This window comes from Prionailurus bengalensis, chromosome F2, assembly GCF_016509475.1.
Source record: "Prionailurus bengalensis isolate Pbe53 chromosome F2, Fcat_Pben_1.1_paternal_pri, whole genome shotgun sequence".
Taxonomy (NCBI): domain Eukaryota; kingdom Metazoa; phylum Chordata; class Mammalia; order Carnivora; family Felidae; genus Prionailurus; species Prionailurus bengalensis.
Window position 1 is genome coordinate 75,959,311 of NC_057353.1, and position 23,990 is coordinate 75,983,300.

The 23,990-nt window shown below is 51.9% G+C and overlaps 1 protein-coding gene across 1 annotated transcript in view; it reads right to left on the bottom strand.

Annotated features, from left to right (window-relative positions):
• The window catches only part of ZFAT (zinc finger and AT-hook domain containing), a 191,092-nt gene extending 183,955 nt beyond the window's left edge, over positions 1 to 7,137 (bottom strand). The window contains exon 1 of the mRNA XM_043601834.1: positions 6,909 to 7,137. Within this exon, the coding sequence (XP_043457769.1) occupies positions 6,909 to 6,927 (19 nt within the window). The 5' untranslated portion in view covers positions 6,928 to 7,137. The remainder of the gene's footprint in view (positions 1 to 6,908) is intronic.
• Positions 7,138 to 23,990: the final 16,853 nt, after the last annotated feature.

A 23,990-nucleotide genomic window follows, 5' to 3' on the forward strand; every position in this document is an offset into this window, starting at 1 on the left:
GTTACCAGATCCCATCTTATTCCCCCAGCAACTGCACGATTAATAGAGGATCAAGCCACTGTATCATGTTTTATTGTGGATTATTACACAAATATTACAAACCCCTCTCGTTATGCATTTAATTCTCAATGACACTATTGGAACGTACAAGCCGCTCAGGGGAAGAAGGTGAGGCTTGAGAGAGGAAGAGTGGAATGGAAAACGAGGAGAGAGGGAAAGAACGAAAAGATGGATGGTGGAAGAAAGGAAAGCAACCTGCCGTACGCCAGGCGTGTTCCCAAACCTTCACGACAGGAACCACGTTTATACAAAGAGACAGGGGCTCAGTGACTTGCCAGGCTCCCTGTCCCTTGAAGAGCAGGGCAGGACTTCCACTCACTTCAATCCCAGTGCCCCCACTCCCTGCATTACCGAGCCTGGCTCCCCGCCTGTGGCCAGGGGAGGAATGGCGGAGGCAGGGGGGCAGGGCTCACTCCTGGGCAGGACAGAGTCCCAGAGCCCCCAGAGGCTCCCAACACAGAGCCACAGGGCCCTCCTAGGGCAGAGCAACCAGGGCTGCACGTGACAGTCTGCCTCAGGGGACTCTTCAAAGTGGGGGGAGCAGGGACTCAGTCCCCAGGAAGGGTCTGCACCAGCTCTGCACCAGCCCCCCGGCCCAACTCAGAAATAAAAACAGGGAGAATTCAAAAGGCCTTCTCTGCACCACCACAGGAAGGAACTGAAAATCATGAACCAGCACTGCACGTACAAAGCCTGGGAAGTTTCACATCCCTATGCCTGGTAGGTTCTTTACTGCTCCTTCCCTAAAAGCAAACACAGAAGGAAGGCTTGTTGGTCTCAAAGGTAAAACCTAATCAATCACCAGTCCCAAAGGTTTTCCCTCTCAGCTATTTCGCTGAACCTGCCCTAACCTCTGTGGGGAATACCCACAGCCACTGCCTTGGGGTGAATGAGTGTCATCAACCCTGGGCCTCACGACAAGGGCACCTAATGACGGGTCTCGCTCTGGCCTGCATTTTGACCCTCCAAAATGTCCTCCTTTATATTCTTTCTAACTTCAAAAATTGCTATACAGCTATGGCAATCCAGACAGTGTGGTACTAATGGAAAAGACCAGAGAGCTCAGAGATGGAACCACATATGATTTTCAACAAAGGAACCTAAATAATCCAATGGAGAAAAAAAAGTCTCTTCTAACAAAGGAGTCTGGAAACACTGCACATCCACAGTGGGAGGGGGAACCGGGGGATCAGGATCCCTGCCTCACACCATACACAAACTAATCTGAGATAGACGGTACACCTAAACCTAAAATAAAGCTTTAAAAAAAGATAAATAAACAAACACACCTAGGAGAATATCTTCATGATCTTAAAGGAGGAGAACATTTCTCAGAGAGGATACAAACAGTACTCCCTATAAAGCAAAAATAATGGTAACTCAGACTTTATTAAGATTACAAGCTTATGCTGAACAAAAGATAGTATTGACATTAATAAGCAAGCAGAGCTTGGGAGAAAATATTCACAACACATACGTAAGACAAAGGACTCATTCAAACTCCCACAAGTCAACAATTAAAAAGACAAGCAACCCAATGCTTGAAATGGGCAAAAGATTTAAACAGACATTTCTTCAAAGAGGGTATACAAATGGCGGATAAGCACAAAAAGAAAAAAAAAAGTACTCAGTTATTACTGATCATCAAGGAAATGCAAGTTAAATGAGATGTTACTGCACACCCTCTAAAATAGATCAAAGGAAAAAAAATTAAACACTGAATGTGGCTGAGCCTGTGCAGCAGGCGTATTTCTCCTGCACCTGCTGACAGGGGTGCAAAATGGCACAATTCCAGGAGGCTATTTGGACATTTCTTAAAAAGTTAGATATACCTCTGCCCTACAAGCCGGCCGCTCCACTACCCAAAAGAAATGCAAATCTACGTCTACAAGAAACCTTGTAGAAGAATGTCCGGGGCAGCTTTTTCCCAACAACCGAAAACTGGAAATGAGCTCAGACGGTGATCCTATAAACAGGCCGTGGCACATCCGTACGATGGAATGCTAGCGGAAAACAGAAAGAGACAAAGCCCTGGGTCTCAGAAACTTTATGCTGAGTTGAAAGACACCAGATACCAAAGAATTCTCGCATGTGCTTCAAAAAGTAGTTTATCTCTGGCAACATTACTCGGACCAGTGATTGCTTGGGGTGAAGGGCAGGAATCGGGTGGGAAGGGGCAAACGGCAACTTTCTGGGGTGAGGGAAAAGTTCCAGATGTTGTCAGGGGCGCGGGTAACATGGGTGGTCACAGCGCACACTTAAGGTCTGTGTGTTCACTGTGTATTTCTGCACCTCAAAAACACTGACCTCAGGCAGCTGTTAACAGGCAAACTGGCAGGCCCCCTTTGGCTCTCATTCTCCAAAGTTTCCACCGTCAAGTCCCAACAGCTTTCTGCCCCTCCAAAGACCATCACCACAGACCTCAAGCACCCGCACCCCGGGCTCCGGCCCCGGTGCTCACCTAGTCACCCAGAGCACGCCTGTGGCTGGGTCACATCTGTGTCTCTGTACCACACAGCCCTCTGCGGTACCCCTCCGCTCACCCGGAAAGTTGCAGCTCAGGCACCTCCTCCTTCAGGAAGCCCTCCCAGAATCCCCTGGCTGGGCCGGGGGCACCCCTTCTGAAGCCCCGATTCTTGGGGCTCGCTTCCGTCGTGGCACCTGGCACTTTCTCCTAAGGGAACGGGTTTTCCAACTGCTAGGACTGCGTGAGAGCCTCAGAAGGAAACAGTGTGTCATACTTTACGTCCCCAGCTCCTGGCACAAAGTTGGGCACAAACATCTAAGTGGACCCAGGAATCCCCTGGGCAGGAAAAGAATTTTTAATTTTTTTAAATTAAAAAAAAAAGGAGAAAAAAAAGGGGGTGGGGGTGGAAGGAAAAGAAAAGGTCCTAAGGGGCAGAGAAGCAAAGAGAAGGTCTGACACGGAGAAGGAAGCCGTACGGAAGGCACCCTACGAGGTGCCAGGACATCCAAGACCCCATTTCCAGAACGCTGCTCCCAAAGCCTTCTGTTCCTTCTTTCCAGGGGCCGTGGCTGAGCGCCCCCCCCGCCCCCCCCGCCCCCCTCCCCCCGCCAGCAGCAGCTCCAAAGCCAGGCCCCCACCCTGCCCACCCCGCCTCAGCCCGGAGCCAGTCTGGGCACCCAGGGGCCAGATTCCAGAGTCCAAGGCTTTGCAGCTCGAGTTGTTACACGATGTGAAAGAACAAAGAAAAGTCTGTTACCAGATTTGAAATCCTTTTTACGTTAATATGCCGAGTGTGATCTTTTCACCAGCAAATTTGAGTATATACTTTATGTTCACTGACAAAAAGAGAGGGACTTCAAATCTGTAATAAATGGTTAATATATCTATGGGCTTCACTCGCAGATTATTTTTTTCCTTTTATTTTTTTTAAGGTTTTTTTTTTTTTAATGTTTATTTATTTTTGAGAGAGAGACAGAGCATGAGCGGGGAGGACCACAGAGAGAGGGAGACACAGAATCCGAAGCAGGCTCCAGGTTCCAAGCTGTCAGCACAGAGCCCGACGCGGGGCTCGAACTCATGAACTGTGAGATCATAACCTGAGCCAAAGTCGCATGCCTAACCAACTGAGCCACCCAGGTGCCCCACTTTTTTTTTGTCCTTTAAAAATCAATCAAGGGTGCCTGGGTGGCTCAGCCGGTTAAGTGTCCGACTTTGGCTCGGGTCATGATCTCGAGGTTTGTGAGTTCAAGACTCACATGGGGCTCTGTGCTGACAGCTCAGAGCCTGGAGCCTGCTTTGGATTGTGTCTCCCTCTCTGCCCCTCCCCTGCTGGTGGGCTTTCTCTCTCTCTCTCTCTCAACAACAAACATTAGCAAAATAGATTTAAAAAGTTAAAGCCTACTGAGCCTTTCCAACCACAAGTGTTGTCAAGCAGCAAGGAGATAACAAACAACACGCTAGGCTTTACAAGGGAGAGATGGGGTCTGGGTTGAAAAGGGATAAATACCAGAGTTCCACCAGCAGCCGCAAGGCACCAGGCCCTGAGCAGGGGACAGGATTAGGTCTCCTTTTGCAGGAGGAGGGACAGCACAGGGGTTCCGAGAGTCGTGTGACTTCCCTCAGGTCAGGAATCTGGCGACTGACAGATCTCGGGACCCTGTTCTTCCCACCCTCCCAATGGTTCCCGCTCCTAAGGTTGACACCTGCCCTTGAAAATTTTCAAAGACAGTGAAATTTTAACAGGATAAACAGCTGAGAACAAAGAGAAAACTTAACTCTAAGCTAAGTCCCTTCTACCTAATTAAATTGGCCCAGCTTGATGGGGAGATTTTCAGAGGCGGCAAGGATGAAACTATCTATAAAAGGAAATGCAATTAAGGAGAGTCTTTTTCGATATACCTAATTCTTGGACTGCCCTTGCCCTAGGCAGAAACTTAATTCTACTTAAGGACAGCTATCTTTGAAAAGTTGTTACGTAAATTATAAGGTAAGGGGAGAAAAGAAACAGGAACCATTTTACCAGGTAAATGAGAAAGGCTGAGAAGGGAGCGATGTGTAATAGATCTGCAATTGACCGCGATGACAATCTCAGCGGGTGTACACCAAAAGCCTGCCCAGATCACAGGCAAGTCCATCCTGGTATGCATCCTGCTATCATTTATTGTACTGCTTCCCCTAAATTAACCTAAAAACCAGGCAAAACAGGAAACTCTCTTCAGAAATTAGCTGATCATGAGGCGCCCGGGTGGCTCAGTCTGTTGAGCGTGTGACTTCAGCTCAGCTCATGATCTCAGGGTTCATGAGTTCAATCCCTGCATCAGGCTCTGCGCTGACAGCTTGGAGCCTGGAGCCTGCTTTGGATTCTGTCTCTGCCTCTGTCTCTGCCCTTCTCCCCTGCTTGCCTACTCACGCACTCTCTCTCCCTCTCTCTCTCTCTCTGTCAAAAATAAATAAAACAGGGGCGCCTGGGTGGCGCAGTCGGTTGAGCGTCCGACTTCAGCCAGGTCACGATCTCGCGGTCCGGGAGTTCGAGCCCCACGTCGGGCTCTGGGCTGATGGCTCAGAGCCTGGAGCCTGTTTCCGATTCTGTGTCTCCCTCTCTCTCTGCTCCTCCCCCGTTCATACTCTGTCTCTCTCTGTCCCAAAAATAAATAAACGTTGAAAAAAAAATTTTTTTTTTAAATAAATAAATAAATAAAACAATTTTAAAAAATTTTAAAAAGAAATTAACTGATCACTAGTTGACATTGATACATTTATAAACATGATCTCCTCTGTTTATTACAGCTGGAAATTGAAGGAAACTGCAACAGAGGCCCAGGTTTCTTTTCAAAGACTGTTAGGTCAACTCCAAAACAGGAGACGGGCAGTTCGTTCTGTGCATCAGCCCAAGCGGAATTATTTGGGAGGCGACAAACCAAGCTGTCATCAGGTTAAGAAAGCATGCAGGCGCAGTTCGGGGGGGCCTGACCCCACCACTCGCTCTGGGTCCACTGCACACACCCCAGGATCTGACACAACTACAGGATGAGGAGGGGACCAAGGGTCTACGGCTCTCTACCCAACCCTGGCATGCAGAGAGTGGTGCCATGCAAGGCTCTGGCTTCAACCGAAGAAGCCGGGTAGAGTGCCCCGGGGTGCTGGCGGAGCGGACCCCACGGCCAGCACACATAAGCTCGGGTGTCTTCTCCAGCCTCAGCTGGGGACGCTCACTACAGATGCTTCCGTACGAGCGGCCAGGCTCTGATGAAGCCAAGAGGGGACAGTTGTGGAGCGTAAGCCCCTCGCCATTTCCGAAAGGTCACCGGGCTCCGCAAGGAAACAGGGCTGGAAGAGGCAGATCTGTTGGCTCATTGGCTAAGTGCGGCCGGAGCACGGACCGGAGGCCAAGCACCAATGGGGGGACGGAAGTACAGCCTGGCAGGCACGCACGAGTCTGGATTGCATCCCAAACTGGAGGAAGAGGACTTTTTTAAGGCCTCAACTCTGTCATTCTCAAGCTGTATGCAGTTGACCTCTCTGATCCTTTGTCCCTCATCGGCAAATGACACACGAATTAGAACTGCCCGGAGAACCGAGCAGCAAAAAGCCTGAGGTCAGCGCCGGCGTGTGGACCATGTTGTTAACCACAGGTGCTCAAGGTTAAGGGTCTCGTTAGATCCGACACCTACTGGGGCCAGTCTGCGGAGAGGCTGGTCCGGCGGCGAAGCCACAGAGGGCTGCCTGGAGGTGGCATTGGAGTTTAACTTCAGAGGGTGAGGAACAGGGCCCCTCAGGAGCTGGGCGGCAGGTAGCGGGCAAAGGATAATCTATCACTGCCTGCCACACCGCTACCAGCAGCAACAACGCTACTCCCTGGCGTTTACGGCTCCCTCTACAGGGCACAAAGCTTTCCTGCAGCAGCTCGGTCGAACCCTGTCTCTCCGTGGGTCTAAAGGAGCTACCCATTTCACAGGGGAGGAAACTGAGGCCCGGCAAGAAGGAGGCCCCAGCCAGGCGCCGCTGGCCAGAGTTGACAGGCCGGGATTCGAACCTCCCGCCAGACAGGACGCCAGCGCTTCGTCTCCGGGGCGCGCGCCTGGCCCTCCCCGTTGCCCTGGAAACGGCCCCTCGCGCGCGCGCAGTTTCCCCTCGCTCGCTCTCCGGCTGGCTCTCTCGCGACTTTTTCTAAATAAAACCCCGAGGCGGCGGGATACCACCAACGACTGAACGTGCTGTCGAAGGACGCCGCTACGTCCGCTCTCCGCCCTGGGCCGCGGATCCCTCCGCCGCCCGGCGGCCCGCGCGCTTCTTCCCGACTCCAAACTCGAAACGGCTTCCCGCGCGCCGCGCCGTGCCCCACCCCCACCTCATCCCCACCCCAACCCCCAGCCCGGCTCACCTGCCGCCCGCGTCTCCATGGCAACGCCCCCACCGCGGAGGAAAAAAAAGCCTCGGGCTCTTCCGGGCCCCCTCCCGCGCCGACCGAGAAGGCGGGGCGCCCCGCTGATGCTTCGCTTTTTATTTTTATTTTTTTAAGAAAAGAGCCGGCGAGGTTATGGCGAATCTGCGGCATCCAACATGGCGGATGGAGTCTTCGCCCTCCTCTTCACGGGGCGCTGACGCCGGCGTAGCGGACGTCAGCCTCGGGTGACCCTCCCCCAGCGCGGAGCGCGTCTAGGCTGGGCCGGGCCAGTGCGCATGCTCCGGGCCGGCGGCCGCGCTTGGCGCCCCGCTCCGCGGATTCCACCGCTCCGCTTTTTGAGCCATTCCTGGGAAGGAGCTAACGAGAGGCCTGGAGTGCGGATCGCAGGATTGGGAGTCTTCCCATTTGTGCCGGGAGCCAGCAGATCTACCTGCTTGTGCATCCTTGGACTCACTTGACGTGGAGCCACCGGGCTAGACGTGCAAGGAGAGTTCTGGGTTCCTGTCCCCGTTCTGCCCTTCACTAACTAATCTGGGACAGCGGCTTAACTTCCCTGGGTGTGAGTTTACTAAATTGTCAGTCGGGGAGGTTACAGCCTGCCTCCCTCTCCAGGGTTGCTTGCAGTGTCCCCGTAGCAGAGCTGGATGCTCTCCGCTGGGGGTACCCGGCTCCATTTAGTCCGGGTGGTGCAGCCAGAATTCAGCAGCCTGGAGCCACCTCGGGAAAGCGACTGCCCTCCGACCTGAGCGTCCCGCACAAAGTCTCAGTTGCGTGTGAGCACGCCTCGCTCCCGTTCCCGAGTCTGGCGCGCAGAACTTCCTTCTGCAAGCAGCCTGTCTGCTTGAGATGTGATGACCTTGTTTTCGGTTTCTGATGCGGAGCGGACCCGCTCTGCCGCTTGCCTCGGATCAGTGCTCCGGTGACATCTCCACGGGGGCCCTCCCCGACCACCCCGTCCAAAGTAACCATCCTAAGTCCCTGTTTTCTACATAGCAATGTCACTGCCTGACACGAACTTAACCTCCATCTCGCCTAGGTCGCCCCTTCGACTCCGGAAACTAGAAAAGACCCTGACAGTTATTTATCTGTCCGTGAGCTACACCAGGTGCACAGAGGCCACTCGGAGCGCTCTCTCTCTCTCTCTTTCTCTCTCTCTCTCATGCTGGTTTCCCAGCTCCTACTGCACAGTAGTATTGAATGAGCAACACATTCGTTCCCAGGGTCACCTGCGTTTCAGTAGTAAACCTCCCAGGGACCTTGAGCTTTAGGGTGACGCATCAAATTTCTCCGGAACCATGTGTCTTGCTCCTTAACCCTGTTCTTGAGAGATCAAGAGTCCTTATGAGACCCCACATTCATTTGCCCAGTCCATTAAATACATGTTCAGAGATATCTCCTTCCCCCACCCTTTTCTTTCATCATTATAACAACCAGGGATGTTAAATTGGACACACATGATTATTGTTCTTTTCTAGATGAGGAAAGCAACGCTCAGAGAGGTTATGTGGCTTTTTGAGATCACACAGCAAGCCAGTGAAGACCCAGGTGGGGAACTAGTCTCTCCCCACCCGGTGTTCTTCCCATTCTACCACGTCACCACCAGGGGCGTGCCCGAACTACCCACCGTGCCCCCAAAGGGTCAATTCCAAGACTCTTGGAAGGTTACTGCTCTTCCAAGGTTGCTGCAACACACCCATCGCATCCTACCTCACAAATAAATGGCTAGGTGGAGCCCATCACCGATTTCACTTGGAATCTCAACACGCTGCATTGATGAGCTTTTCCTTTTAGAACTATAAATATTTACAATAATCGCTATTTTGCTGTGAATCAATGTCTGTCAGGAAACTAGGGTTGTTCTGGTTGCTGACAATATTGGTTTCGCGCTGGGTTGCTTTCTTGCAGGTGCATTTAAATGTCAGTTATTGATTAGAAGATGGATTGTTCCTGGATGTTGTGACCAAAATGAATTTTGGAAATGAAGCAATTTAGAATTTATCTGAAAACCAAGTTGCCTCAGAATATTAACAATGTCAAAATAAAAAAAAAAAAAAAAGAAGAAGAAGAAGTTGTGAGTCACGGGTGACGGTCCCGAGTTCATTATTTGGACAGCTACGATTTTCTCTATTATTCTCATGGCATTTTCTTCCGTCCCTATCCAAAGAAAATTCACTGAACATGTATCATCACTGAAAACTGGCCTGGCCACAAGCATATGGAAACAACAAAGACTCCCCTTTCTATGGGACCAGATTTGCAAGTGGAGAAATCAGTCCATCCCAGCAAAACCATCACTCGGCTGGATTTGCACATTTTCAACGAGCAAACATCTTTATTCTTCTCATTTGCCGGTAATATCTCAAAATGGCTTCAATTATTGAAGAAACACTAGTAGAATTAAGTATAAATTGCTCAAAATTATATAATTCATGGCACCCTACTTCCACAATGGTTCCCAGAGGCGATTAGCTTCCCAGCTGGCCCTTTGGTGGCAATCAGCCCCTCGAGGCTGGCACGTGAAAGAATTTGTGTCAAGAAGTTTATCAGCGAACATGAAATGGCTTTTAGTTACATAATAAGTAATCTCTGTAATTGAATACATTTGTGTCAATAATTTTATAATTATATCTCATATCTACATGACAAATATCCATTTACATGAAAAGAGAATATATACACAATTTTATGAGACGCTTCTTGAAAGCAGGGTTAGATAAAGGATACATACAGGTGACCTCCAAATAATGGGCCTTGAGGCACACAGCAACGATAAAATCAGAGCTGGGGATAATCACAGTCTGAGTGACGTATTAAAAATCTAAATAGGCACGCCGTAGAGAAAAATCCATTTAAAATTGTATAAAAGAAAAGGGGGTGGTAATAGTTAGAACGATATGAGCAGTCTCAGCGTGAACAAAATTATGACCTTAGGAACATGTTTTCTGAGTTCTGTGTTTTCCGTGGCCATCGGGTGCTGCCCCCTCACCAGGCAGCCTGTACCCTCAGCCCCTAAATATTGATCTCAATAGTATTTTTCATTAGCAGTAGCCAGGGCTCCCTCAAAGAAGCTGAGTCTGCATTTGGGAGCAGGGAAAATTGGAACGTCCTGAAACACCATGCTGTCGCCAGAAAACCAGGATGCCGCAAAAAGTGTGCTGGGCTCTTGCTGAAAGGCAGCGGTCAGCTCAGAGAACGAGGTGGTCCCTCTTGCCTGCACGTCACAAAAAGGAGCCAGGTCTATGGTGGTTGACCTACGAGAACAAGTTGAGCCTATGAAAGGCGTGAGACTGTAATGATAAAAAAGGAAAAGTCAGGTGTAATTACAAAATGTGTTATAATTCAAGAAAGGGTAAAAAGAGAACAGTTTCATAAGTGGGTGCATTTGGCATATATGGGGTTCTGTTCTTACTTGAAGTTCTCCACATCTGTTTATGAAGTGATACATCTGTATAAGCAGGTAAGTTTACTACGAGTGTGTTAAAAATTTCCAGAAAGAGTCAAAACTGTACCCAAACCAGGAAGGGCTTGGTCAAGGCCAGCGAGTCAGTGATTGGTGTCGCACGTTAATGGATTAGGCAAATGTCTTAGGAGAGAGGCTAACAGATTCCGCTGCTATGTGGCCCTACCAAGTACAGCGAAATGCTAAGGATGCGTAATGAAGTTAGCTGTAAACTGAGGCAGAACATGATGGATCTGAGATTTTCCGTACATGAAGATCTACTGTGCAAGAACTGGCTGGCAAGTCCTGCTGACATGACAGTTGAACCTGATCTGAGAGGGGGCACCCCAACCAGCAAACACCTGCTCCCCTTCGAGCCACCTTGAAGGATTCTGTGTTCCAATTAAAAATCCCAACAGTCAGGGACCCCAAAGCTGTGATTTCAATGCACCTGGGAAAGAGATAACCTCTCTCTTTTGGGTCTGATATCGCCATCCTGGAAAAGTACAAAAATAAGTTTGATAGCAATAACAACAACAACAACAACAAATCAGTCAAATCAATCATCACGATTTTTACAAATAGGCCGAGGGTACAGTAAAAACTTTTGTGTTCAAAGCATTCAAGAGAAGTTACATGAGACTTATATTAGAAGTTATACTGAAATGGTAATGTGGCTAAATGTGTGCATGTTTAAGGAGATATGATTTGTAAGGTTTTAAGTTTTTATCCGTTGTGCTTGAACAGTTTACAAAAAAAGTCAAAGGCTGGATAAGTATAATAAACATCCTTCCAGCCACCCACAAGCAGCAGTAACTGGGCCATGTGGAAGAAGGGGGTATGTGTGGCCCTGGATCCCAGCAACAAGAAGGGAAAGCAGGAGCACTGCCACAGGCTAACAGAGTGCCAGGCTCATCACAGGGGCCCAATAAACAGCTGTGGAGTGAAGGGAAGGGACTGGGGGGAGGGGTGCACACTGGGGGTGGCCCCAGGAGGTGAAGCAAAGGAACAATGCATAATTAAACCCTTCTTTTGTGGCTGTGGGGTGAGCAGCACTGTTGTAGATGTTTAGAAGAGAGAAAAAAGAGATTATGAAGAAGCACAGGCATCTGCGTGTCCTTGACTACAGAGCTGGCTTACCCAACATGGAAACACTGTTCCAAAGAATGAAAGAAGAGAGAGAGAGACAGAGAGAGAGACGGGTAAGGGGTGCCCTCCGAGATACACCACTGAGTGAAAATCAGCGTGCAGGACGGTGTGTGGACCAGGCTACCATTTGTGAACAGTTTCGGTAAGATCTGCATGAACACGATGACACATGCATAGAGAATCTCTGCAAATACGGCAAAGAAACCGGATGCAGCGGACAGCGTCGCGAGGATGTCTGTGCCTAGGGATCTGGGCTCACTGGGAGACTTAGTTTCCACTGAACATTCCTCTGAACCAGTTTGCATGTCCGTCCATGTGAACAGAATGCTTTTTTAGGGAAGAAAGGAGAGGGAGGAGATTTGGAGGCCCAGCTCTGAGTTCCGGTCCTAGCTGTGTCAGACAGGAGCTGTAGGACTTGGGACACATTTGCGCCGTGCTGTCCTTCTCTGGGCAGCAGAGGTGTTGATCCCACATCGGAAAATTGTGAGAGGCAAATGAGGCAAAGGTCCGGAAGTGCCGTGAGCACCGTGGTGGCTGTGCTGGGCCAAGTAGCTTCGGTCCATCTGGGACAAAAGAAAAAGCAACACCAGGCACCGGGCATACAGAGGAACGCACTGGACTGAGCGTCAGGGGCTGGGGTGGTGATCCAGGCGTTGCCACCAACCCACTGTGTCACTTAAGGTCTGTGGACTTCAGCTCCCTCGCCTGTTACATGGCGGTGCTGGGGGACCAGGGATTAACTAGATGGCTTCTCAGGCCCACGTCAGCAACAACGACGAAAGATCCTAATACTGTTTTGAAACTCCTCATAACTGAGGCCTGAAAAAGCCCCCGGAGGAGGTTCCGGTACACAGCCATCACTTCCAGCCGCAAATGTGCAGAACGTCTTTGTAGAGGGGCTGGCCCTTTGTGCAAGGTCTTGTGGGGAGGAAAGTGTAGCAAGGAACCACCGAGGCTAAGCCACCAGACCCTGGAGCCACACAGATATGCACTGTTTTCACTGTTCTTGTAAAGGCAGGACACTTTGTAAGGAAAGGACACTTGTAGAGTGTCTGTGGGAAGTCCTCCAACAGTGGCCCCCAATGAACCATGCCTCCCTGCAATCACATGCTCGTGTGACCCCCTCCCACACTGACTTTGGGATTGGCCTTGTGACTTGCTTTGACCCACGGGACACAAGCGAAGGCCTGATCGGCACTTGCCCACCGGGTCTCCCTGGATGCCAGCCACCAGGCTGCAAGGAAGCTCATGCTAGAATACCAGACCCGGAGGTCACGTGGCGAGAAAAGCCAGAGGACAAGAGACTCTGCTGGACATTCGAGTCCCAGCTGCACCCCAGCCAATGCAACCACGTGAGGGACGTTGGCTACTGCACGTGGCACAGAAGAACCACTGGCTGGGCCTAGTCAGCCCACGAAATTGTGAGAAATTGGAGGTTTTGCCGGACAGCAATAGATTACAGACGTGGGACATCACCCACCTTTGCCTGAGGTGGGGCGCAGAGCTTGCTTCTCAGAAGCAGAAGGGGAATGAGAGAGATAGGCCTCTGGCTGGGCTCCGGGCTGTCTTCCAACCAAGGGGGGCTTATTGACGAAGAAAGAAGGAAACTGGCAAAGGCCTTCATGGTGACTGGAATCTGGATCAGAGCAGACAGGCCAGGAGGCAGCTCCAGAAGCAGCAGCAGGAGCAAACGACACCAAGAAGGACGAGCCAGGGAGGGTCTGACCGCAGAGGGCATCACGCAGGGGCCCCTGGAGGTGGAAGGAAGCAGGTGTTCCCCCAAGCATCCCAGAGTCAAATATTCCGTGCAGGCCTTCGTCCCGGTGGTCCGTGCGCCTCTCAGACCACACGCGCCCTTTGGGGCTGTTAACCTTACAAGTAAGACGGCCTTTTTTACCAGCGAAAATGGTTTGTTCAGGAATAGCAGAGAATTGCAGTTCGGGATGAGCAAGCTCCGGCCAGACCACAGGCAAGTGCCACAAACGGAGGAGAGGAATGTTATTTTTCGGAGAAGAAGGAGGAAGTTGGGAGGGGTCTTTCTGAAGGAAGGTCCACGGGAGGAAGGCAGGGGGTTCAGGGCTCGTGAGGGTCTCTCAGGGCCGCGTTGAAGCCGTGGCCGATCTCCCGTGGGAGACCATGCGGTCTTTCCCTGTAACTGACACTCCTTTGTAACCGACGTTGACCTGTGTGGCTCCCCCTTCCTGGCCCCCCCCCCCCAGTCCCCTTTAGTGACCCTTCTCGATATCAACTTTCACGAGCCCCGGAAAATATGATCACCAGGGGGACGCGCTGTGGACGTGAAGCTTCTAGCTGCTGCCAGAATGGTGGGAATGAAACCAAGTAAATGCTGGTGACAACATGGGCCCGATCTTCTAGAATTTCCTAAGCCCTCTGAGGTTTATGTCTCACGCAGCCTTCACCACCCTCGTAGGGCGCAGGGAGACAACAGTGAACAAAGCGTTAAAGGACTTCCACAGTGTCGTCTCAGGATTGGAAACAGGGCCTTGCAAGTATCCCAGGCCTTTCTGCATGGCCTCTCCATCATCCCCTTCGGCTTCTTCTTTTTTTTTTTTTTTAATTTTTTTAATGTTTATTCATCTTTGAGAAACAGAGAGCGCAAGTGGGGGAGGGGCCCAGAGAGAGGGAGACACCGGATGCGAAGCACGTTCCAGGCTCCGAGCCATCAGCACAGAGCCCGCCCCGGGGCTCGAACTCACAAACCGCAAGATCATGACCCGACCCGAAGCCGGACGCTTAACCGACTGAGCCCCCCAGGCGCCCCCTCTTTAGCTTCCAAAGGACTCTCCAGGGAACAAGTGCCCAGCAGCGTCGGACGGGGAGAAGCCGTCGTTCATCTGAGTCCCCGCGGAGTGGACAGAGCGGGCCGGGCGGGACGAGAAGCAGTGGGCTATGTGTTTAGCCCGCAGTGTGGCGCGAGCGGCAGTGGGAGAGGAAACCTAATTAGTGAAAGGTCAAGGCCGGAGCCGCCCCGCCCAGAGCTTCGCTGTGAGACGCCACATTCCACTGACTCTGCCGGCCTGAGCGACCCCGGGGCTCTCGCCGAGGCCCCACGGTTTCGCACAGCATCCGCGGGGCGGGCTGCGGAGAGCCACGGCCCCACTGGAAGCGGCTGGCTGCTTTTCTGCGAACGCTGAGCCCAAGTTCAAGTGCCAGGACTAGGGCCGCCAGCTTTCTGCCTTGCCTCACTGGACGCTGGAGGGAGAGGAGGAGACAGGAGACTCCCCGCTCTGATACGGTTCTCTCCATTTCTCACGGGCACCTTTTCAGCCGCAAACCCAGGCTGGTTGCTCACAGGCTCACAGCTCACGTGCTGGTGGAACGGGAGGCCCCAGAGGGAGGGGTGGAGGTCCCCCCAGTGCACCTGTCATTTCGGTACAAGCGACCACTTCATGTCACACAGGACCAGCTTCACCTCACCTAACCAGTCACCACTGTGCTTTCCGTTTCATTCATTTATTGAGAGAGAGAGAGAGAGAGAGAGAGCAAGCAGAGTAGGGTCAGAGAGCGGGAGAGAGAGAACCCCAAGCAGGCTCCGAACTGTCAGCACAGGGCCTGACTCGGGGCCCGATCTCATGAACCGTGAGATTCCGACCTGAGCCGAAGTTGGACACTTAACCGACTGAGCCACCCAGACGCCACCACCCCCACCCTCCCGCCAACTCGCCATTTCTTAAGGAAGCCAGGCCTCTTTAGAACTCTCTCAGGCCTTTGTAAATGTCTAGAATAGTTTCCCCACATTTCTCCATCCGTTGGACTCCTTTACATCCTTCAAAACCCTGACCAAATATCCCCTGCTCTGTGAAGCCTTCCTTACTCCGCAGGCAGAGTTAGCGACTCTCACAGGCCTTTGCCATGATTCTTACGTGTTGTGCCACACCTGCTAAGGCACCTGTCTTCCCTGTGGAACAGGGCATTCGCACAGGCCAGCCGCAGGGCCTGACTCACCTCTGTCCACCTGCCCCGCCCCTCCCCGCCCATCATCCCCCCATCAGAGGATGATCTGAGCCCAAGTGGCTAAACCAGTCGGTAGCGCACCGACCATTTATCGTAACGAAGTGAAAGGGTTGTCAGGATGGTTGCTGAGTAACACTTGGGAGGAACTCGTTATGAAAAAATGGTCTGTTCCTTCGTTCACTCCTAAAGCATTTATGGGGTGCTCGCCAGTGGCCAAAAGTGTTCTCTAAGGGCACACGCAAGACGTCACGGCGTCATTCCTCCAGAATGTCATAACCCGGAAGAGGGAACGGTGCCTAAGGAGGGGAGCATGGTACGTGCAGCGCGCGGAAGAGAGAAGAGCTTGGGACTAACAGCCAGGAGGACGCAACCCAGCGAGAGGCGTCACAGAAGACCACGAGAAGGCGTGACTCAAGGGGAGTTGGGGTGTTCAGCCGGCAGACTGCTCCAGGCAGAAGGAACAGCCTGGGCAAAAGGCGGAAGGGCAGGAAACAGCAAGGCTAGACACGCGATCGTGTGGTCGTGATGAGAGACGAGAACAGAGGGAGATGGGGGTCGCCCTGTTCCACTCAGAGCTAACTCTCCCGGACCACTGTCAGCAGGTGGCTGTTTTGGGTCGTCCCTCCGTAGCTCCAAGCAAAGGTGAAAGGTGACCCACGCACAAGCTCTCACCTGGCCAGGCCCCTGGGACCGGCAGCTGCTTGGATCCTGAGATGGAGCATGGCCGTCCCCAAAGGCAAACAGGAGAAGGGCAGGATGTCACCTCGTCCCCTCTAGAGGACTGATACAGGCTGAGTGCCGTGCCCCACCCTGCAGAGGAGGGATCTCCGGGGGAAGGGACTGGCTTCAGATGACTCAGCAAAAGATAAGCAGGAATTGGGCACCTGGGCACACGGAGCTTCAAGGACGCCGTCCCTGACCTGAAGGGGCTTACAGCCTCTCATGGGCTGAATTGTGTCCCCCCGAAATTCATATGTGGAATCCCTAACCCCCAGGTACCTCAGAATGTGACTGTATTTGGAGACTAGTCTTTTAAGAGGTAAAGTAAAATGATGTCATAGGGGGGGGCCCTAATTCAAGAGGGCTGGTGTCTTTTTTTTTTTTAAAGTTTATTTTTGAGAGAGAGAGCACGAGCAGGGGAGGGGCAGAGAGAGAAAGAGAGAGAGGGAGACACAGAATCGGAAGCAGGCTCCAGGCTCGGAGTTGTCAGCACAGAGCCCCACAGGGGGGTTGAACTCACAAACCAGGAGATCATGACCCGAGCTGAAGTCGGACGCTTAACCGACTGGGCCACCCAGGCGCCCCAGTGGCTGGTCTCTTTAAAAGGAGACTAAGACAGGGGCGCCTGGGTGGCTCAGTCGGTTGGGTGGGCGTCTGACTTCAGCTCAGGTCACGATCACAGTCTGTGAGTTCGAGCCCCACGTCGGGCTCTGTGCTGACAGCTCGGAGCCTGAAGCCTGCTTCGGATTCTGTGTCTCCCTCTCTCTCTGCCCCTCCCCTGCTCGTGCTCTGTCTCTCTCTGTCTCAAAAATAAATTTAAAAAAATTTTTTAATTAAAAAAAAAAGAGGAGACTGAGACACAGACACCCGCAGAGGGGAGACAAGGTGAAGACGTAGGTGGAGAAGATGCCACCTACAAGCCAGGGAGAGGAGGGCAGCCCCAGAATGAAACCAACCGTGCCAACAGCTTGATCTTGCTTCTACCTCCAGAGCTGAGAACAAATGAGTTCCTGTTGCTTCCGCTGCCCGCTCTGTGGCACTTTCTCGAGGTGGCCCTTGCGGACTCGGCTGCCACCCTGGGGAAGCCGGGCATGGACACTGCTCATTAGCTCCTGGAGTGACAGTGGTTCTGACCGAGCTAAATGGTGCTGTGCAGGCGTCATCACAGACACGCCCCGTAGCCCTTCGGAGCACCTGTCCCCCCACACCTGTCCCCCCCTCTACAGCTCAGCTCCTTAGCAGTCAGGCCCCCAGCAGGACTGGGTAGCACCCTCAAAATGGGAAATTTAAGGAAAATCTAATAAAGGGACTCTTTACAAAGGTGTGGGCAGGGCTTAAGGGGGTAGGAGAGAGACCGCGAAGCGCCTCAGGCCCCCCTCCCTCGAGCCTGCAGGCACAGGGGACGAAGTAGCAATGGAACGGCCAGGAGACAGCACCTCTGGAAAGTCCACGTCCTGATTGCGTGGCCACAGATGGCGACATCGCCAACCCTCTACAACAAAACAGAGGAGACAGAATAAATGCCCAGATCTTCCTCTCCTCGCCCCCTCCCGCTCTGCGGGGGTGTCCCCTCGGCTGAACCTAACCTGAAGTCTCCCCTTGACTGTGCCTTCACTGTACTGGGAGGGCCGTGGGTCCCAGGGGGCTTTGGGATGATCGACCCCCTAACCCCACACACACGGAGGAGGTCAACAAATGCGTATTTCCCCGTGTAATAGCAGGTGCACAAGCAAACCTCCTCCTCGGAGCACGTTCGTAGAGTTCCCGCAGCGACTGGTTAGAGAGAGATGCGGAGAGAAAACCAGTAAGCCTGAAAGAACAGTGGCCGTGAGCACCCCAAATATCGCCAATTGGTAAAAACCAAAGTGCGACCTAAAAGAGGCGGCTGGTTGCCCTTTTCAACGTGCTGCCTCGAGCCGCCCAGGAAGAGGAACCACGGGGTCGCTCCCAAACTCATTTACAACCTGGCTTTGTTCACTTCCATTCCGAGGAGTCAGGGGCTAACATTTGCTGGACTTCACTAGGTGGAGACTCTCAGCTTCCATCGCTAGGCTCAGGCCACATCCTGGTGGGCGCTCCAGAGGGAGGACAGTGAAGAACCCTCTGGGCTGCGCCCTGTTCGCCATCTTTGACTATCACCCTGCCCCCCCCATACCCGGCCCACTAGGAGAGACAGCAGCGGCTCTACAAATTGGTAGGCACGCATCTTGACAGGCAGGGGAGGGGCAGCGAGCTCCAGGCCTCACCAAGCCGTCGCAGAAGGCGGGACAACAAAACCATTTGTCGATACCTACAGCGTGGGCACTGGCCAATCTGAGAGCATGCCCCTGCTGTGCCAAGGTCACCCCTTTAGTTCTGGGGTTCAAGGGATCAGGTCCTGGGGGATGCTGGGCAGGCAAGCTGGGCCGACAGAGATGTGGGGACTCGGCACAGGGGCTCAGGGGACCGTTATCTCCCAAGCCACTAAGAATGGAAATATATCATACTTTTTTTTAAGTTTATTTATTTTTGAGAGAGAGAGAGAGAGAGTTGGGCAGAGACAGGCGGAGAGAAAGGATCTTAAGCAGGCTCTGTCCACACCGCCCCCGGAGAGCCCCAAAGAAGGGCTCGAACTCACAGACGGTGCGATCGTGACCTGAGCTGAAGTCGGATGCTTGACCAACTGAGCTACCCAGGCGCCCCAAGAAGTATTTCATTCTTTTAAGAACCACCGTGGCCTCCGGTGTGCAGGGCTCCATGGGACAGGTTGAACAACTAGTCCCGATCGGTCGGGGACCTTCCTGGTGTTTGCCGGGCGGGACCCGCGGCCCAGGAACCTCCTCTGTCCGGACCTGTGTGTTCCCAGGAGATATCTGCAAACCGGAACGAGAGCTGTCTCTGCCAAGGGCAGGCGCTGCCTTCCTTCCCCGGCTGCGACCGCCCCGCGTGGAGGGGTCGGAGCAGAGCCAGATCCGCAGGGGCTCACAGGGTGTCACCCCACGCCCCCCTTGGCTGGCCGAAGGCTGCACCCTCCAGGGCCCTCCGGAGAGCCTGGGGGACAGGACTCGCCCACTCCCCACTAGCACTGGCCTCAAACGCTGTGGCGAAGGCCTTTCTGAAGTTCCTCAGGTACCACCGCGCTCCCCCGCTGGGGAGGACCGTCCCCTACCTGTCCCTGCACTGCCGCTTACATTTTTCCCACCCTTCAGGCCTCTGGTTGGAAGTCCCCCTCTCAGAGGCGGCTCCCCACGCGGGCAGGTGAGGCGAGGTGTCCTTCCCGAGTGTTTCCTGGGCACGCTGGACGGCCCCTTGGCACACGCAGTTCTTACGGGTTTAGTGACTTTGTCCCCCTGAACCGTAAGTTTCCTGAGGGCACAGGCTCTAGTGCCCGGCCAAGAGCGGACATTCCCCAAATTGATAGGAGGTAAAGAAAACGATTAGGCTGTGAATAGCTGTCCCCTCAGCCTTTGCCTTGATTCTCTGCACTGTGAGCCTCAGCAGGTGGGGACAGGAGCAGAGACCTAGGACTTAGTAATTGTCATGTGACTGCTAATTGCCCATTAATTCACTCCACATCCTTTCCCTTTGGGACCCAGGATGTGCGTAAGGGCACATGATGAGTGAGACACACGTGTCCTTCTCTCCTGGTGTTTGGAGTGGAGATCATTTCAATTAAGGAGTGATGTAAAGAAAATAAAACAAGGGGTGATGTTTTCTAGGGTGTGTGTGCGTTCGCATGTGCGTGAGTGTGTGTGTGCATGTGTGTGTTTTGGGAGTAGGGAGAGGACAGTCGGGAACATCTTCCCAAGGAGGTGACAGTTGACCTGAAACCTGAGTGAGGAGTAGGAACCACCCTGGTTCCTGAGGGAAAAGTCCGTGCAAAGGTCCTGAGGTCAGAACAAAGCTGGCGTGTTTAAGCAGCAGAAAAGGGCAGAATAGGCAATGGGGCAGGTTTTTTTCTGAGGCAGAGGACAGGGCCTTGTTGCTACTTCATTCCCTGTCTTCTCCCACTGCTTCCTCTTCTTTTGATCATCACAAGACCCCTCCTCCCCTCTTCTCGGTGATGTATCTTCCTTTGGGTTTTCTATAAACTCTGAGCTTTAACATCAAATGAAAAAATAACGCCAACAAAATATGCTTTTTTTTTTAAAGTTTATTTATATTGAGACAGAGACAGAGAGAGAGAGAGAGAGAGATAGAATCCCAAGCAGGCTCCCACTGTCAGTGCAGAGCCCAACATGGGGCTCGATCCCACGAACCGTGAGATCATGACCTGAGCCAAAATCAAGAGTCAGACGCTTAATCAACTGAGCCACCCAGGAGCTCCCAGAACGCTCCTAAAAGTGCCACTCGTTTTAGAACTGATAAAAAACACAAGGCAAGCCAGTCCCATGACTTCAAAGTGAATGGGAGTTTTTTGAGAAAGTAGCATGACCAGAAACTGAAGCTGTCTGTGTCAGGGGTCAGCAAGCTTTCTGCAAGGGGCCAGAGAGTTACGATTTGGGGCTTTGCAGGCCACGGGGTGTTTGCCACGGCCACTCTGCTCTGCAGCTTGTGAGAACGGACACAGGCAGTACGTGAAGGAATGAGCAGGACCATGTTTTGGTAAAATTCGGTTGACGAAAACAGGCAGCAGGGGGATTTGGCTCCTGACCCCTGATCTACTTCATGATGATAAATATCATTAATCAAAAACACATTGTCATTTTAGCTCTAACTGTGGGCCATGCGGTCGGGACTCTTTTTCGGTGCTCCTGTCTCGGGACTCTTTTTCGGTGCTCCTGTCTCCCGGTACTAAGCAGACACGCTGTACCGGGCACAGCGATGAGTAACAGACCCCGAGTGCCTGAAATGTGCCCCATCTGTGTCTAGGGGTGCAATTCTATTAAATTTGGTATTACAGTAGTAACATGTTTTTTTAATTACAAAATATTTCTCCTAAGGCAAGCCTAAACCAGTTTGGCTTTTTTTTTTTAATGTTTATGTTTAATGTATTTTTGAGAGAGAGAGAGAGAGAGCGAGCGTGTGTGTGTGTGTGTGTGTGTGTGTGTGTGTGTGTGTGTGGGTGTGAGAGAGAGAGAGAGCGGGGGAGGGGCAGAAAGAGAAGAAGACACAGAATCTGAAGCAGGCTCCAGGCTCCGAGCGGTCAGCACGGAGCCCGGGGCTCGAACCTACAAACTGTGGGATCATGATTTGAGCCGAAGTTGGACGCTTAACTGACTGAGCCACCCAGGTGCGCCTCTACCGAAATATTTTTAAGTAAATTATACATATCACATACTTCTCTCTTACTGAATTTGTGATTCTTAAAAGTTAATTCCATTTTTCCAGTTACTTATTTCGGATTTTATTAAATGGGAGGTAAAATAAAATACATGACTTTTATTTTCCATTTTGAAATCGTAGAATCCATGAATTTTTATACACCAATAGTCATATTTAAAAGTTTAAGACAGGGGCGCCTGGGTGGCTCAGTCGGTTAAGCGTCCGACTTCAACTCGGGTCATGATCACAGTCTGTGAGTTTGAGCCCCGCTTCGGGCTCTGTGCCGACAGCTCGGAGCCTGGAGCCTGCTTCGGATTCTGTGTCTCCCTCTCTCTCTGCCCCTCCCCTGCTCATGCTCTGTCTCTCTCTGTCTCAAAAATAAATAAAAACATTAAAAAAAATTAAAAGTTTAAGACAATCCTTAAACACTTTTCTTAGGAGAACTCTATTATAAGAAAAGAAAACCTGTCTGTTCCATCTAAGAGCTCCATTGCAGCTAATATCTTTGTAAGGAATGATGACCTACAATTTACAGACAATTGCAAACACAAATGCAGGAGATGGACTGACCACAAGCAGTCTTTCTATCACAGCAAAATCAGGACATGGGCTTAACCAGAATGTAGGGCATATGAAAACTGAGAAACAGAAAAGAGAAAGTTTGCCATGTTGCAAAGCCTGTTTGCACAAAATTGAAATGTATGTCGAACAGTTTGGGTGGATCGGGTCGCAAACTGGGGAGCAGATGACTTATTTTTACCGAACGAAAGCGGTCAAGGTGGTGACACCGATTTATTGAACCGAATACGTGTGTGCAACGCTCTGCAAGAGATGCCAAAGAACACCTGACCCAGTTAGACTTTGCTGCATACAAACAGCCCAACGCTCAGTGGCTTCAAGAAACAGCCATTTGCCGTGATAGCCCCGCGCTGGGCAGGGGCAGGGGGGTGGGAGGGTTCTGAGGGGCAGGATGCTCTGCTCGTGCATATACGGGGTGGATGGGGACTCTGCTCTGGGCTGAGCCTGGCTGGGACGTTAGCCGTGTCCGCTCTGCTTCTTGTGGCTTTCACCTGCCTACGGGGACAGTGGGTTAGCCGAAGCAACGGCCTCTCAGGCAGATGGCAGAAGCCAGAAGGGTAAGTAGAAGCATAAGTGCTTTTTCAAGTCTATCCTTCCATCCCATCGACGGAGGCAAATTATAAGGCCAAACCCAGAATCAACAGGTAGGGCAACATACTCTGGTCTTTGGGGAGAGAAGGTAAAGTCACAGGACAAAGAGAAGAACTGGGACCGTTGATGCAATCCATTGTTCATACCGTCGTGAACCCAGAAAAAAGCACTAAGTATGCCCCGAGAATTTGCTTGTTTTCTTTTAAAAAAATTTGTTTTTAATTTTTATTTATTTTTGAGACAGAGAGAGAGCACGAGCAGGGGAGGAGCAGAGAGAGAGGGAGACACAGAATCCCAAGCAGGCTCCAGGCTCCAAGCTGTCAGCACAGAGCCCGACGCAGGGCTCTGACCCACGAACTGCGAGATCATGACCTGAGCTGAGGTCGGACGCTCGACCGACTGAGCCACCCAGGCGCCCCGAATTTGCTTGTTTTCTAAATCACTGACCAATTGCGTGCTTGGCTGAGTGAGAAGGAGAGAAGGCTCTCTCTCAGTCAAGGTTTGGTATAAAATGATGATATCCCTTCCACCCTGGCCTTCGAAGTAAGGTGGATTGGAGTTCGGGTTTGATCCTGCCATTCGTTGGCTATGTGACCTCGGGCAAGTTGCATTTGCTCCCTGGTGGGTCCCTTCTCCTGGTGACGGCATCCTGCTTCTTCTCAGGAAACTTCCTTGTCCTCTGGAGTGATTTTTTTTTCTATCGCTATTATTGACATTATAATTGGCATCGGTGTGCTCGGTGACCCCGAGGCACTCGTTTCTGGGCCCCTCGGTAAAACCGGAGGAGAGTTAGATTAGAGAGCTCACCATTCCAACACCAGAGTCGGCCAAGCTGCCGTGCCTTGGGTTCTCAACCTGCTAGTGTAGGTTTTCCGGAAAACCTCAAGCCCTTTTGTTCGGCTTACAGTGGCGTCGTGATGGAGAGGGTGCCTCTAGGGGTAGACTGCCTGAGTCTGTGGTCCTGGCCCCACTCTCACAAGCGGGAGCCCCCGGGCAAGTCCTAAAACTTTCTGTGCCTTGGTTTCCCCACTTGCCAAGCGAGGCGTGCATCACCGCTGCATGGGCCTGTCGTGAGGCTCAAATAAAGTAACACACGATACCAGGTTTTCTCCTAAAATATTCAAAGCGGCGTTTCTACGAGGCTCCGAGAAACGGGACATCTCACAAACGTAATCGGCATCTTTATTTTCTCCTCCCTGCCTTCGCACTGTGACAGCGTTTGGGTCAGTGAAATTAGGCTGGTCTCTGCACGGTGGAAATTTTAGAGGATTCCCGCCATCCAGACCTGCTGACCTGCCCTTTGGTCCTCACACGCTAGTGACACTTACGTCAGAGAGAAGGCAGAACGAGTAGTAGTGGCC